The sequence below is a fragment of the Podarcis cretensis genome (assembly GCF_951804945.1).
Source record: "Podarcis cretensis genome assembly, chromosome: 18".
NCBI lineage: Eukaryota > Metazoa > Chordata > Lepidosauria > Squamata > Lacertidae > Podarcis > Podarcis cretensis.
This window is the reverse complement of record NC_137188.1, coordinates 1,976,959-1,993,257: the sequence shown is the minus strand read 5'-3', so window position 1 is coordinate 1,993,257 and position 16,299 is coordinate 1,976,959. Positions and strand designations below refer to the sequence as shown.

At 49.6% G+C, this 16,299-nt stretch overlaps 2 protein-coding genes across 2 annotated transcripts in view; one reads left to right on the top strand and one right to left on the bottom strand.

The window, feature by feature from the left end:
* The window catches only part of S1PR4 (sphingosine-1-phosphate receptor 4), a 147,492-nt gene that overhangs the window by 84,702 nt on the left and 46,491 nt on the right, over window positions 1–16,299 (top strand). The gene's annotated exons all lie outside the window — the stretch shown is intronic.
* Window positions 864–12,603, bottom strand: YJU2 (YJU2 splicing factor homolog). Its single transcript, XM_079960872.1, has 8 exons — window positions 12,423–12,603; window positions 9,048–9,148; window positions 8,216–8,360; window positions 7,006–7,140; window positions 6,658–6,839; window positions 5,533–5,656; window positions 3,783–3,945; window positions 864–2,057 (listed from the first exon to the last, which is right to left on the bottom strand). The coding sequence occupies exons 1-8, from the start codon at window positions 12,444–12,446 to the stop codon at window positions 1,936–1,938; spliced, it is 996 nt and encodes a 331-aa protein (XP_079816998.1). The 5' UTR covers window positions 12,447–12,603; the 3' UTR covers window positions 864–1,935.

Below are 16,299 nucleotides of genomic sequence, written 5' to 3'. Positions count from 1 at the left end.
TTGATGTAGCTTTTCTGATATGTTAATCTTAGGATGTTAATCTTAGGGCCAGGAAACAGATCTCACCTGAAGGTGATAATGATCGCTGTTCTCCTGGCCACCCTCCTTATCATGTATATTGCTTGTTTATCACCTCCCGGGGTTGCCAAATGCACTCCTTTGTAGTTCTGTTTTATTTAAAGGTAAAGGTAAAGGTACCCCTGCCCGTACGGGCCAGTCTTGACAGACTCTGGGGTTGTGCGCCCATCTCACTTAAGAGGCCAGAGGCCAGCGCTGTCCGGAGACACTTCCGGGTCACGTGGCCAGCGTGACATCGCTGCTCTGGCGAGCCAGAGCCGCACACGGAAACGCCGTTTACCTTCCCGCTGGTAAGCGGTCCCTATTTATCTACTTGCACCCGGAGGTGCTTTCGAACTGCTAGGTTGGCAGGCGCTGGGACCGAGCAGCGGGAGCGCACCCCGCCGCAGGGATTCGAACCGCCGACCTTTCGATCGGCAAGCCCTAGGCGCTGAGGCTTTAACCCACAGCGCCACCTGCGTCCCTATGTTTTATTTACCCCATGCTTAATTAGTTTTGGTACTTTAACTTTGTCCCCACGTGGGGTTTGTTGAAATGCTCAGAAGAAATCTGATTGGTTCTTAGAACCCTCTGTAAAAAGTTATTTTGTGAATAAAATGACCTGGGCCAGGGGATAGAGACTGAGATTATTATACGCACCCTTCCCTTGCTGGTTCAAGCTTCTGTGTGTATTCTTATTAATCAGTTCAATCCTTCCTTTACTTTGAGAACGCCTCACCACCACACAAGCAGAAAGGCGCAGTAGAAGTGTGGGCAGTAACCTCTAATAAGGGGGGAAGAGAACACACTTTCACCTGTACCTTTTATTAAGTTACACTGATGGCAGCTTGATTGATGCAGGCAGACAAGGGCGGATATTCTACTAAACAAGCCCCAGGACTTTGGGAGATGAGGACAAAACAATCCACCTGAGGTTAAGCACATAACTTGGTTTTCAGGAAGGGGGGGGGGGGAGAAAGGGCTTACCCTTTGCCTCCTGCAGCCCAGTCTAGAATGCCTAGAACCCTTGAGTAGCTGCTACTTAAGATGAATAAAACCTGAGCACGCAAGGTGTGCTTAATCTCATGTCCTGTCTGACCACATGCAAACAGATTAGCATGAACAAATCTGGTAAGCCCCTCCCCCCCATTTCCTTCCAAGTCGTTATCAAAACGGCAGACATCTATTTGTGTTTGTGGGGATGACAACAGGCTGTTCTTCTTTCATTGCCAAATTCAAAATGGTGGATGGATGACACCCACACACTGTGCTAGGCTTCTGGTTTTTGAAAATGTCCATTAGAGAGCAGGGGACGGAACGTGGCTCTGTCAACTTGGAGGATCTTCAACAAACAAAGCAATGGCCCACCACTTCTTGGGGTGGTTGGGGTCGTGAAAGTCCTATTTCCCCCCATGTTGGCTGTTCACTAGCTGGCCCCCTTGCATTCGGGGTCCTGCTCCTCTGGAAGGAACCAGCTGTACCGAGTGGTCTGGTAAAGGAGGACTGCAGAGAAGAGGCAGATAGGGAACTTCCCTGGCCTGGCCTGGGACTTCAGCGCTCTCCCGGGGCTGGCTCTGCAGAGGGCCCTTCAAGCTTTGCTTTCTCTGTACCAAACCACCACAGGAATCCAGGAGGAGGCTGGCCTGTCTGACTCACGGTCTGGAGGTGGCAGAAAGGAGACCTGATAGCGGATGCCCAAGTCACATCGGGAGGAGAAGCCCAAGGCAAATGTTGCAGCTGGTGGGGAAAAGATTCCACAGAGGAAAAAACATCTGCAGGTGGTTTGGTGTGCGGGTGGACGAGATACCACCGTGTAGGGAGACCAACTACCAGGGAAGTATTGTGTGAAGCTTGGGGGTTGTCACTCTCCTGTGGCGCTCAGTCACTCTTGCTGTCCTCGCTGTCAGAATAGGCTCCCAGAAGGCTGAGGGAGGAAGCTCCTGCTTTGGGGACAGAAGCCAGAGAGGCCCCCCCAGAGGGGCTGCTTGTACTCCCAGCACCTAGAAACAGCCAAAACAGAAGCAAAGGTTGGACGTTTTGCACAAGCTGGGGAGGCAGAGACCTCAAAGTATATTCTAGATCAGGGATGGGGATCCTCCAGATGCTGCTGGACTCCAACTTCCAGCAGCTCCAACAGCCAGCATGCTCAACAGTCAGGGATGGTGGGATGGCAGTTCAGCAACAGGAAACAAGAACTGCCAGCATCATGAGGCCATTATCAAATCTATGGTGCAACCACCTTGGGAATACTGGGTACAGTTCTGGTATCCTCAGAAAGGAGGTTGTAGAATTTGAAAAGCTTCCAAATAGGGCCACCAAATATATAAAGGAGATGGAGTAACTCTCCTGGAAGGAAAGGTTGCAGCATTTGGGACGTTGTCGGTTCACAAAAAAGGCAGACACACAGTTCCCCTCTCTCTCGTAATATTGGAACATTCAATGGACATCCAACGAAGCTGAAGATTGGAAGATTCAGGACAGCTGAAGGAAGAGCTTCTTGGCGCAGCGCAGAGCTAGATGGCACAAGATGGCAGGGAGGGCTACCAAGTTGGGTGGCTTTAAAAGAGGCTTAGACCAGTTTATGACTCTCAATGGCTACCAGCCACAAAGACTCTCCTCCACTTCCAGAGTCAGAGGCAGCAATGCTTCTGAATGCCAGTTGCTGGAAACCACAGCTGGGGACACGACACTTGAGCTCAAATCCTCCTTGTGGATTTCCCTTTGGGGATCTGGGGGGCCACTGGGAGAACATGAGGCTGGACTAATGGGCCACTGGCCTGATCTAGCAGGCTCTGGCATTCTTACCTGGAAAGCCATGTAAGACTACTGCCACGCGCTCTAGGTGGGGCTACCTTGGAAGGCAACTCAGAAACTACAACTAATCCAGAAAGCAGCTGCTAGACTGGTGACTGGGAGCGGCTGATGGGATCATATAACACCAGTCCTAAAGGATCTACATTGATCCCAGTACATTTCCAAGCACAATTCAAAGTGTTGGTGCTGACCTTTAAAGCCCTAAATGGCTTTGGCCCTGTATACCTGAAGGAGCATCTCCACCCTCATTGTTCAGCCTCCGAGGGTCTTTTGGGGGTTCCCTTCTCTGTGTTAAAAGAAGTTACAGGGAACCAGGCAGAGGGCTATCTTGGTAGTGGCGCCCGCCCTGTGGAACACCCTACCATCAGATGTCAAGGAGACAAACAACTAAATGACTTTTAGAAGACAACTGAAGGCAACCCTGTATTGGGAAGTTTTTAATGTTTGATGTTTTGTTATGCTTTTATATTTGTTGGAAGCTGCCTTGAGTGGCTGGGGCAACCCAGCCAGGTGGCTGGGGTACAAATAATAAAGTTACTATTATTATCATCATCCCATTAGTCCTTGGGGCAATGTAAAACCTGCGAAGCAGCTAACAGAAGCTTATCTTAGCTTCTGCGGCTTCCACCCACGACTGTGATGAAATGCAGGGTCTTAGGGTTTTGACACCAGTCAGTTATTCCTACCCTACTCCCTAGAACCTAAGTTTACCATCAAATCTGATGGAAGAGAACCCGAAAACCTTGCCCACTATTTTGTAACACTTTGGTCAGCCTAATAAAGGAACTAGTTGACATGGCTATTTGTGTGTGTGTGTGTGTGTGTGTGTGTGTGTGTGAGAGAGAGAGAGAGAGAGAGAGAGAGAGAGAGAGAGAGAGAAATACTTTTAAGCTCTCCACCCCCTTCGTTACCTGCGCCTGGCGGTGCATCTCCACTGTCTGCTCCATTGGCCGCACTACTAACTGGCTTCCTCTTGGCAGTCACCAGCCCAGACAGTTTGACCTTGCTTGAGAGTTTCCCGATGCTCCTCTCCCAGCTTTCCACCTTCAGCTTCTTTGCTTGAGGCCCCGAGTCCTGAGATGAGGCCGGGGGGCGGGATGGGACAGGGGAGAACAATAAGATTTTGTGTTGCACGCTGGGGGTTAAAAGGCTAACAACTCCTGCAACCTATCTGCTCAACTCTGCAATTGTGGTTTGCACAAACATAAACTTTAAAATTATGCATGAATAGTAAGTCATCTTTGTTTACTTCCACCCAGAGAATCACTGAATGCACTAGGTGCAGGGGACCCTCTACTCTGCCAGGTATCACTGAACTACAACTCCCAACACCCCCAGCAAGCACAGCCAATGATGGGAGGTCATTTATTTATTTCGACAATTCAATACTGTTTTGTCAAAGCTGGCTCTAAGCACTGGACCAGATGCCCAATGCAGTAAGATCAAAAATGAAAACTATAAAATCTGAATGTGACTGAAGTTCCTGATGGAATGAAAAGCCTTCAGTAAGTGCTGGAAGTTCAAAAACCTCAACTGGAAGTTCCCGTAAGATTGGGCCCCAAATACAGATCCCACTGCCGGAAACGGCAAGAGAGGAGAGTGCTCTTGAGCTCGGATCCTCCTTGTGTCTTTTTATGTGCTTATGGGTGCCTGGGCTCCTGGCGGATCCAAGCCAAGCATCTGTGTCAAGGGAGACCACTAACACAGTCTGATGAGGCGCACCTGGAGGCACTGGGAAACCCCAGGACATTTTCGAGCACAATTCAAGGTGTTGGTGCTGACCTTGAAAGCCCTAAACGGCCTCATTCCTGTATACCTGAAGGAGCGTCTCCACCCCCATCATCCAGCCCAGACACTGAGGTCCAGCTCCGAGGGCCTTCTGGCGGTTCCCTCGCTGCGAGAAGTGAAGTTACAGGGAACCAGGCAGATGGCCTTCTCGGTAGTGGTGCCTGCCCTGTGGAATGCCCTCCCATCAGATGTCAAGGCAATAAGCAACTATTTTACTTTTAAAAGACAACTGAAGGCAGCCCTGTATTTGGAAGTTTTTAATGTTTGATTCTGTATTGTTTTTAATATTCGGTTGGAAGCCGCCCAGAGTGGCTGGGGAAACCCAGCCAGATGGGCAGGGTATAAATAATAACATTATTATTATTATTATTATTATTATTATTATTATTATTATTATTAGACTCAAATTGTTAAAGGCCGTGTAAATTAATACAGGAACCTTCCACCTGGCCTGGTAGCGAAGGGGCAGCCAGTGCAAGCTTTTGAGCACCTGAGTCTGTCCCCATCAACACTCCAGCTGCAGTGTTTTCCACCAGATGGAGCCTCCAGACCACGCATAAAGATGTAGCTATTGTTCAGCAATCCACACTATTCTGGCTGCATCTGCCTCAACAGTCATGATCTAGCTGTTTTCCTCCTGCTGCTGTAAGCACACCCTAAAATCAAGGTGATGCCCGAGATTGGGAGGGGAATTCCCTTTTGCATGGTGGGGGCAGGCAGAGGGTGCCAAGTTTGAACTCATCACTAGCAATGCAATTGAGACAGGACCAATGACCTGGGGCTCAGGGGGTGGGGTGGGGGTACGTCTCTCAAGGCAGCTGGCATCTCAGGGATGCACCTGTCTGTGGTGGGACAGTCCTCTCTGCACAATACCTCTTGCAGGATGTCTGTAGGCTTCGCTTTTGCAAACGGCTTAGCAGGACGTGAAGCAGAGTCCTCGTCCTCTGAATCAGAGTCTTGTAGCAGCCTCCTGCTCTGAGCTTGTTCCAGCATAGTTCTGGCAGGGCGACATACAAGCAGGCAGAACACAGGAATGTAGCAGGTTAGCTCATTGTGCCCAAAAATTTCAGATTGCTGCTAGCTGCTCTAAGGGAAAGATTTTGTCAAAGGAAACCAGGGTTCAGGGAGTAGGGGTGGAAATCAATTCTAAATTTTACTATGTAATAAACATGTAAAAATGTAGGCATGCTGCTAGCTAGTTGGCCACAGGCAGGTGGCACGATGAGCTACAGCAGGGCTTCCCAAACTTGGGTCTCAACTCCCATCATCCCTAGTCAGCAGGACCAGTGGTCTGGGATTATGGGAATCGCAGTCCAAAAGCAGCTGGAGATCCAAGTCTGGGAAACCCTGACTGACAGTGTGACAGGAAGCAGTGGATAGGAAGCCCAGGCAAACTGCAGATGGGCTGCAGCTGTCCACAAACTCCATTGGCTTCTCAGTCTCCCAGCGCCAGGGCCCCTGCCTCCAGGATCCAGTTTGTCTAGCTGACCAGCAACACAACTGGCTGGTGCTACTGTTAGCCACCTCCCTCCTCCCAGGCCAGCTCAGGGATCTGCTGCTTCTGCTGCTGCTGCTGCCACCACCCAGCAAATTAGGAAGAAGAGCTGTTCCATCAGGAGGAGGAGCACAGGAAGGAACAAGACTGCCAGAAGAGATGGCAAGATGGCCGGGGAAGGCCTGAGAAGGTTTAAGCTTTTTGCAGTTCTCCCTGCCCTTCTCACCTGCACCTCCAATGTGGGGGCAGGCCTGGCAGGGGAAATGATAAGCGGGGGGGGGGGGCAGTTTTATTAAGTTTTTATATATGCTGTAAGCCGTCCAGAGTGACTGGGGAAACCCAGCCAATGGGCAGGGTATAAATAAACATCATCATGCTTCTGGCAAGCTCTAAGGGGAAGGAGAGGGTTAGGCAAGCAAAGCAAGCGGGGGGAGCAGCCCCTAGTTAGCAATAAAACATTCACACACACGCTTTGGTGTATGTGAGGCAGCCCTGGCTCTCACTTTGTCTCCTGCTCGTCCTCCTCCAGCTCCCGCTCTTTCTGCTGCTCCTCATAGTCTTTGTACTGCTGCAGCATGGACTCAAAGTCCACGTGGGCCTGGCGCTGGTTCAGCTCCTTCAGCTCCTGGAGGTTCTCCAGAACTTCCATCTCCAGCTTGGAGTCCTTGGTCCTGTTCTCCAAAATCTTAGGGGTAAAGCAGGAACATATGTTTCTATTACTTTGTTATTCTTACACTCACTCAATTAAACTAACTAGTTTAACCAAATTAACTCAAAGCAACCTACAGAAATTAATGAAGAGGAGCTTAAATGAAAGGGAAGGTTTCCCTCGTGGGACTGGTGGAAAATACCTTCATTGGGTTGTTCAGCTCTTCATCCTCTCTCTCTTTCTGCAGGCGCTTCTCCTCTTCCTCCAGTAGCTTCTCGGCCTGGAAGTTCCGCGTGGCCCCGTGCTCCATGGCGTAGTCTGTGTTCTCGGGGTCTGTCTGACGGGGACACAGGAAGCAAGAGGGAGCTATTTTAGTGGGAGACCCATAGGCCGAGTTGCTCCTGGCCTGCGCACGACTGCTAGTCAGGGAGCGCACCATGAGCGCACGGCTGGCCACTGTGAGGACAGCATGCTGGGCTAAGCCTGATCCCGCAGCTGCTGCTTCGTTCTTTGCAGCAGGAGAGGCTCTGGCCTTCAAGCTCTCATCTGTTTGTCCACTGAGGAAAGAAAGATGCTGGACTAGATGAGGGAGCTTTGGGGTCTGGCCCAGCAGGACTCTTGTTGCGTTCTTACTAAACAAAAAACTTTATTTGCCCAAGCTGTCTTGAGCCATGCTTAGCTAAAGGAACACAAATAATCAAACCCTGCCAATTTATTTGGGATGCATAGCAGGGAGGCAGAATCACAAAGCCAATTCTCTTGGCTCTACAGGTGTCCTTCCACTCACACGCAACTGCATATACAAGCAGTACAGGGAAATAAAGAGTTTGATTCAAAGCTGGCAATGGCAGGAGAGCGCTGGAGAGTCCATGTGGCCTGCAAGGAGACCCTCCCCAGAGCCTGAAGAGAATGTCAGTGAGGGTGGAGGAAGCCACAAAAAGTCTGGCGACACAGTGGGGCTTTGTTTAAACCGCTCAGCCTGCCTGCCTCCTGCAGGCCCCAGAGCTTCAATTCTAATTATCCACAATTTCTGGATACAGTATTTTTGGTCCAGATTGGAAAGAGAGCAGCAGAGAGGGTGTTTGCTTATCTGCAGGAGCCCAGAATGTAACCTCTGCATATGTGGGGAGATCCCTGTAATTACCCTGTGCTAAGAAATGCATGATCAACACACCTCAAGGACAAGGACTTTCTTCTCCATCATGCGCTGGTCACCTCAAGGCTGGATCACTGCAATGCCACTCAATTTGGGGGTTCCCTCGTGCTTGACCCAGAACCTGCAGTTGGTGCAGAATGCTTTCCCACTGACCGGTGTTTCCAATTTGCTATTGCATTGATGCATCAAATGGTGTCTTTCCATTATTTGTTTTTCAGCTGCACTGGGGGAAAAGAAGGATGAAGACATCTCGTACCTTGAAGGTGATTTCTGCCAGGCAGCGGGTGCATTTGATATAAAACCGGAAGATGGGAAGCCCCAGGTAAGACTCATTCTGGACCGTCTCCTTCCGGGCGTTGAACTTCTTTCCTTTGTAGATGTACTCGCCACAGGTCTTGCACCTAGACAGTTTAAACAGTTGCTTCTTCTTATATCAATGACTCCCATTGGGGCCTCTGGGTGGCCAGTATGAGAACAAGATGCTAGGATGACTATTACTTAATATTGGGGGCAAAAAAATTAAGAATGCCAGCTTTGGAGGAATAGATAACTAAGTCTAGGATATTGTTAATATGGTTAAACATACAAGTATGGTAAGAGTAAGGGAAAGAAGAGAGCCTGGCCGTGTTTTCACTGAAAAATGCAGTGTATGTATGTATGTATATTGATGTAATAAGGTACAAGAAAACGTAAATCTGCACAGATTGCTGTGAGTATTATAACCCTGTATTACTTCCCTGTTTAGGAAAGTTTTTAATGTCTGATGTTTTATTGTGTTTTTAATATCCTGTTGGAAGCCGCCCAGAGTGGCTGGGGAAGCCTGGCCAGATGAGTGGGGTATAAGTAATCAATTATTATTGTTAATTATTATTATTATTATTATTATTATTAGACCAGAAACTGTAATCTCAATTCTCATGTTCACATCTGGTTCTTTATTCTTCGCTATTATATCTCAAATGAAATCTTTTTAAGTTCCACACAACTAAATCATTTCACACAGAAAGCTCTGGCGATGTAACTGAGTCAATAAGGCCCCAAAATTCTGAGGGGTGGGGGAAAGAGTCTCACGCAACATTCTTCCTTACCGCATGTTGAAAGGTGCCATCAGTCGGACCACATACTGCCTGTCCTTTGGAAGTTTAAGTTTGGGGATCTTAGATGGATCAAAGTCTGGAGGGTAGTATTTCTAGGACACAAGGAAAAAAGATGGGTCAGATGAAAGAGCAGATCGTTCTCATGCAGGCTTTGGCAGCGCCCACTTCAAACTTTGGCAGTGCCCAGGAGTTGGTGGTCACAAAACCACATCTGTTTTTCAGTAGCACAAAAAAACCTACTAAGCAACTTAGCACAACCTCCATCCCAAATGAGACAGGGCCAGCCAATTCTCTATTCCGCAAGCTTCTCTGGTCAATTTGCTTTTCAAGCTCCTTATTTATTTGTCTATCCCAATTTTCCAGCCCTGGAGAGACGGGCTGAAATTTGCTCCTCTGACATGAAACTGACACAGTGAACTTGGGCTCTTTGTTCTCTCTTGCAGCAAGGAGTGGTGAACCTTTTTGGGTCTGCTTGAGAAATCTGCTCACCAGTTGACCACACGGTGTCTTCAAAAGCACCAACACTGGTGTTGGAGGAGCAAGGGAGTTGAGGAAGCCAGATTTCCCTTGCCAACTGGGAGTGCACTTCAAACCATCTCTCTACCTGCCTCGCACCTGATGTCACATGTGTTGACATCCGTCTGTCTTGAGAGATCATAGATTGTGCCTCCAGGGGTGAAGTCAAACTGCTGAAGAATCACAGCGCCTGCTATGGCTGAAGAGTCTGCTGACTTGCAACTGCTACCTCCTGCACTGTTTTTGCTGCATTAGCAGCACCCAGGTGATCTCCCTGGGGCACAAGCTTGGGCTGTGTGCCTGGAGATCCTGGGCTGCCCAGATGACAAGACCCCCTCTCAGCCTGGCTGATGTGGTCCGAAGGAAAGCAGAGCAAGACATTTGGCACCAGCTGGGCTGCAGGAGTTGCTGGAAGGGAGCCCATCTGGGAGAAGAAAAATCCTGGTTCTAAACTTCTGCTGCCTTGTGGGGCATCTTCAGGAGAAGAAAAGGCTCAGGAGTAATCCCTACACAAATTCACAAGTGCCTAAGGCACGTGGATTGTGCCTTGTACTCCTCCTTCCAGCAACTCCTGCAGCCAAGCGTCTTGCTCTGCTCTCCTTTGGACCAGCCCAGGACCTCCAGACTCACAGCCTACACGTTTTCCTTGGAGAAGTCATTTCTGTGCTGGTAACACAGTGCTGATGCCAACAGCGTAATCTTCCTCAGGGGAGAACATGGGGAGGGAGGGAGGGGGGGAGGGAGGGAGGGGGCAAATCAGTATGCCACCTTGAGCTCCTTGGAGGAAAGGAGTGATGTAAAAGCAGTAATAAATGATATAGGATGGGGGTTGGAAGAACCAGATCTCTTAGGGAAATGAGATGTAAATGCTATAAGGACATAGAGAAAGTGGAGGCTCTCTGAATCTGTTTTAGTATTTTAACTTTTGCACATTTTTTGTGGTTTTTTCTGTCAGTTTTACTGCTTTGTTGTTTGTAAACCACTTTGAGGCTTGTTTATTCTTACAGTCAAGTTGAATATATTTTATAAATAAAATAAAATACAAATGAATAACCCGGCATTGTCTGGCTGGCTCATCAGGGTCTCAAAGAGGGTCTATCCTAAGCTTTGAATTTGGGTTTATGAGCACAGAAAAGCCAGTGAAGTAGCAACCCAGATTCAAATCAATCAATCAATCAAAGTGCCCCAGTCCTGCAAGGTACCGTATTTTTCGCCCTATAGGACGCACTGGCCCATAGGACGCACCTAGTTTTTTGGGGGGGAAATCAAGGAAATTTTTTTTATTTCCCCCCCAGGTTTGCGCAGCCATTCCCAAGCTAGAAGAGGGAGACCGAGTGCTCCGTCTCCCTCTTCTGCCTTCAGGGACAGCCTCGCTAGCCTCTGTGGGGCAGCGCACTCCATCCCCAAGCTCTTCTGTCTTCAGGGACAGCCTCTCTAGCCTCCGTGGGGCAGCGGCTTGCCCCGCTGTCCCCCAAGTTTGTGGGGCTGGTGGGGGGGAGAAGCAAACTTGCTTCTCCGCCTCCGCCAGCCTCCAGATCAGGTCGGGGAATAACGGGGCGGCGGCGCTCCGCCTCCCCGCTATCCCCGAGCTTGTGGGGCTGGCGGGGGGGGGGGGAGAAGCAAGCTTGCCAGCCTCCATACCAGGTCGAGGAATAGTGGGTTGGCGGCGCTGCGCCTCCCCACTGTCCCCTGAGCTTTTGGGCTGCGGGACCTCCCGCCGGGCTTGCAAGACTTGCGGATAGCTTCCTGAAGCCTGGAGAGCGAGAGGGGTCGGTGCGCACTGACCCCTCTCGCTCTCCAGGCTTCAGTGAAGGCCTGCATTCGCCCCATAGGACGCACACACATTTCCCCTTCATTTTTGGAGGGGAAAAAGTGCGTCCTATAGGGCGAAAAATGTGGTAGGTTTCTCTCCCCCACCCCAACCAGGGCCTCCCCATTAACTGACTGCCAGCCCCCCTATTTCCCAATCCCACTTCTCTTCATCCCTCCAGCCACACAGGAGCCTTTTATCTGCTTGTCTCTCTATCCAATAACACAGAACCATATGCAGTGGTAACTTGGTTCCCAAATGCCTTGGGAAGTGTTCCGGTTTTCGAACGTTTTTTGGAAGCCTAACGTCTGCTGCAGCTGTTGGCTATTGTTTCAGGGGCGCCCGTGCCAATCAGAAGCTGCGCCTTGGTTTTTGAACATTTTGGAAGTCAAACGGACTTCTGGAATGGATTAAGTTTGGCGCTTTTGTTTTTGCTATTTATTTTGTGTTTTTGTGGCTTTTTCGGTTCATTTGTTTTTGTGACTGTGTGGCACCCAGTTCAGCTCCTCATTGATTGATTGATTGATTGACTGTGTGACTGCGGAAATGGATAAAAGCCCCCCATCCAAACAATGACCGTCATCAGTAAGAATTTTTTTCTCATTTTTATCATATACAATGCTGTCTTATTCATTGTACAGTATATTGGTTATTGCTCTCCTTTTATGGATCAATGGGAGAAGGGGAACAGGGGCGGGGAAAGCGCGCCTTGGTTCTGGAACGCTTTGGTTTTGGAATGGACTTCCGGAAGGGATCAAGTTTGAGAACCAAGGGGCCATTGGAATCCCAGAGTTGGAAGGGACCCCCAGGGCCCGATTCTGTCCTGGCTCCCTCCCTCTCTCCTGGGGGGGGGGCTCTTCCCCTCCTTCCCAGCCCCCCCCTCTCGGGGCCTCGGGGCCCCGGGATCCCCCCCCCAGGTCTGCCCCCCCAGCCAAGCCTCACTTGGGGGTCCCCTCATCTTTTCATCTTCACAACCACCCGGGGAGGGAGACCCCAAAACTGAGCGCTGACGTCACAGCCCCCTCCCCCCTTCCACTCACATTTAACACTTTCCTCTCCGACATCTCGCCGCTTCAGCCTCGCCGGGATCTCTGCGCTCCGCTCCGCTCCGCCCCGCCTCTTCCCGCCTGCGATTGGCTGCAAGCGCGCCCTCTTCGGCCGGCGTTCCCGACGCTTTCCGATTGGCTCCCGGTGTCTGTCCTTCAGAAGGCCCGAAGCCTCCGAATCTCTTCCTCCTAGAACGTACAGCGTGCGTGCGTGCGTGCGTGAGATGCGTTGTCCTTCGCTTCAAGGCCGTCCGTCCAGGCAACGAGACCCCGCGCATTTTGGTTCCGGGGCGACGGGGAAGGCGCGGTTCTGCGAACATGGTAGGTTCGCTGCCGAAGGAGGAGCGAGTCATTCAGGCAGGACAGAATTCGATGAAGGGGGAGCCATTGAGCTCCAGAATTTGCGCAATCTGGTTTTCTTGCTTTCTCAAGGGATTCTGAGGCGACACCACAAACCCTTATTTGGCATTATGTTTTCACCCCTCTACATGCGGTTTTTAGCAATAAAGCCATGTTCTCTATTTCACTGAGGCATATATTTGTTCTTTTTGCTGTTCTTCTTGACTGCAATTTCTGCAAAAGCATGTAACACGTATTCTTTTGCTAGCATATTTAACTACAATTTGTTCCACAAGCTATATTAAAAAGGTAAAGGTAAAGGTACCCCTGCCCGTAGGGGCCAGTCTTGACAGACTCTGGGGTTGTGTGCCCATCTCACTCAAGAGGCCAGGGGCCAGCGCTGTCCGGAGACACTTCTGGGTCACGTGGCCAGCGTGACATCGCTGCTCTGGCGAGCCAGAGCCGCACACGGAAACGCCGTTTACCTTCCCGCTGGTAAGCGGTCCCTATTTATCTACTTGCACCCGGAGGTGCTTTCGAAGTGCTAGGTTGGCAGGCGCTGGGACCGAGCAGCGGGAGCGCACCCCACCGCAGGGATTCGAACCGCCGACCTTTCGATCGGCAAATCCTAGGCGCTGAGGCTTTAACCCACAGCGCCACCTGCGTCCCATTCATATCAATCATAAAGTCTATTAAATGGCTCCCTAATTGAATTGTGACCGTGGGCTCCTGGAAGCCTAACTTTATGGAGTCCGGTCGTTCCTAGTCTTGGGTAAAATCCTCTTCTGCCAGTCCAATGAAATTGTCTCTACTCCGTCCTTGTCCAGGTCTCTGATATCTTCCATCTCGGATCATTCCTCATCCCCGTCCCTGGTTTCTTGGGCCGGAGCCTGGGCCTGGGCCTGGGCGTACTTCTTCCAACCTCAAGGGTTCAGGACACTCCCGCTTCCAGTGATCCTCCTTCTTGCAATTTGCACATTGATTCCTTCCCAGTGGTGGATTCTTTCCCCGTCCTCTCCCTCCATTTAAGGGGCGGTAGTCTTGCTTCACTGCTGTGGCTAGCATTACCATCTTTTCCTTCTGCCACTTCTTCTTCTCTTGTTTCTCAGCCTCATCCCTATTCCAATAAACTCGGCGTGCAATGGCAATAATTTGGCTCATCAGCATCCCTTCCCATCCTTCTGATTTCTGAATTTTCTTACGAATGTCAGAAGCGCACTAGGCCACAAATGTAGCAGTAATCATTCTGCTGTTTTCAGGGGCTTCAGGGTCAAAAGGAGTCCATGTACGATAGGCTTCCTGCAGCCTCTCTAAAAAGTCTCCCGGACTCTCATTTTGTTTCTGTTCTACTTCTGAGACTTTAGACACATTAGTGGGCTTCTGGCATGCCCTGCGGATACCTTGCACAAGTGTCTGGCGGTAGGTGGTAAGTCTGGCCAGGTGAATTGCATTGTTTGGATCCCAATTAGGATCTTCCAAGGGAAAGTTGTCCTGAAGATGACGATCAATATTAAAAATATTTCCCACTCTGGCCTGCTCACGCAAATATATCTGTGCCTTTTCAATTATGTCTCTCCTTTCCTCAGTGGTGAAAAGAGTATTTAGGAGCTGGCGACAATCTGTCCAAGTAGGACTATGAGTATTTACTATTGAAGTCACCAAGTCATAGCCTGAGGTTTTTCTGCGAAAGATGGGGTGTGTGTTTTCCAATTCATCAGATCCGTAGTCGTGAATGGAATATATTGCAGGGTCGAAGTTCGAGGTGGCCGTGGTCTGGGTTGCCCGTTAACCAGCGCAGGCTCCTCAAGTGCATCAAATACTCTTCTAAGAGGGGCTACTACGTGACCTTTTTCTTCACTTTGCTCTAGGGGCCTCAAATCATAGGGGATGGTATCTGTCCCAAGGCGTTCTTTTAGCAGCTTTATATGCCTGGCTGTATTGCTTGCTGACCGATCAAGGTCTCCCTGTAACTTCTGTAATAGTTCTCTAGGACTTGGATATACAGGGGTTTGGGGTGGGCAATCAGTTGTTCCACTAAAGGAGACTGTAGATGGAGGTCTATTAGGAGTCACAGGTGGAATAACCACTTCTGCTTGGGCTTTATTATAGGACTCCAATGCCTCCTGAAGATATTTATCATAATCTATCAAGGAATCAAGCTCTGTGACTCCACCCCCATTATTCATTCCAGTTTCTTGCCTTGGGGTTACAACTGGTGGAGTGTTTGGATTAGGCTCCCTTCGATGTGGAGCATAGGGTGGAGGTGGAAGCACCTCTTCCTCTGGTCCCTCAAAAATGGGTTTGAGTTTATTTGGCAAGATTCCTTTCCTAGCTTCGGCTTTTACAGCCAATAATTTGCATCGTTTGACTTTGCATTCCCTTATCCATGGAGGATTTTTATTTAATGTGCTCAGCCAAGAATCTATATATGAAAATTGTTCTGGGCACCCTCCAGTTTCTTTGGCGATGTTGGACCAAAGTTTGTTTGCTAAATTTATATCAAAGGTTCCCTGAGATGGCCATCCAGTATTTTGTTTTGGCCACTCTAATTCACATAACGTTCTCAAGCGCTCTGGCGTCACTTTGACTCCATATGCCCCTGAGAAGGCTTTCTTAAAATTATTTAACATACATTCAAGAGGTGTATTTCCCCCCTTTGAACCCCCAACTCCCATTGTATGGCCCTGTGAAGTATCCACTCAGTCACTCACACACGCGCCTTGTGAGGTTCCTTGCCCGGTGAAGTCGCCTTACCGGGAACCGAAGTACTGCCCACTCCACACTCAGGTCAGCTACAGATTGCTCTGTACTTTCTCACACATACAATGCGCTAGATACTTCACCACACTCTACCTCCCAATCTTTCCCTACACCAGATCCCCATCTGATGTACCCAACCACCTAGCGTACTCAGTTCCCCCTTACTGAGACGCAGAAGTTTGATCAAGACTTCTCTTCCTCCCAATTAATTGGAGGGCCTCAAATCCCTTTGTGCACTTACCCTTGGCTGGTTCCCTGTTTATTTCTCTGGTTCCCCCTGGTCCGTCGCCGCCAGTGAGCAGGGTATCAGACAGACGAGACTTCTGCGTTCCCCTGGAAAAATGTACCAGTGCGCGCTTGGGTAAGCAGTTCGTGGTCCTCCCTCTTGTACCCTGCCCAGTAGGGCGAAGGGGCTGCGTTCCAGCAGACCACTTATCCGAGTCACAGGGGCACCATAAAATGTAGCACCCTGCTTGTGGTTAACGCTTAGCTGGAATGAAATATTCAACGCAGCAATAGAGAAATTAAAATAATAATTTATTTGTCAGACAAATAAATGAGAGGCACAGTGGTATATGGTTACCAAGCTCTGGCCTGCCCTCCTGCCATTCTGGCCAGCACTTATATTTCCTTAACCCAGCCCCCTTGCTCCTCCTGTGGCTGCCTCTGTCCAATCAGCCTGGTTGAAATTCCTATTGGCTGTTTGCTAGAACCAATCACAAAAGATACACCCATTTCCTTTTGCCCTTTTATGGGAAACAAAAAGCTATAT

Coding starts and splice junctions, on each gene's coding strand:
- YJU2 (XM_079960872.1), bottom strand. CDS start 12,446: ATGTCGGAGAGGAAAGTGTTAAAT. Junction 9,149..12,422: donor CGGAGAGGAAAGTGTTAAAT/GTGAGTGGAAGG, acceptor CTTGTGTCCTAG/AAATACTACCCTCCAGACTT. Junction 8,361..9,047: donor ATGGCACCTTTCAACATGCG/GTAAGGAAGAAT, acceptor TAAACTGTCTAG/GTGCAAGACCTGTGGCGAGT.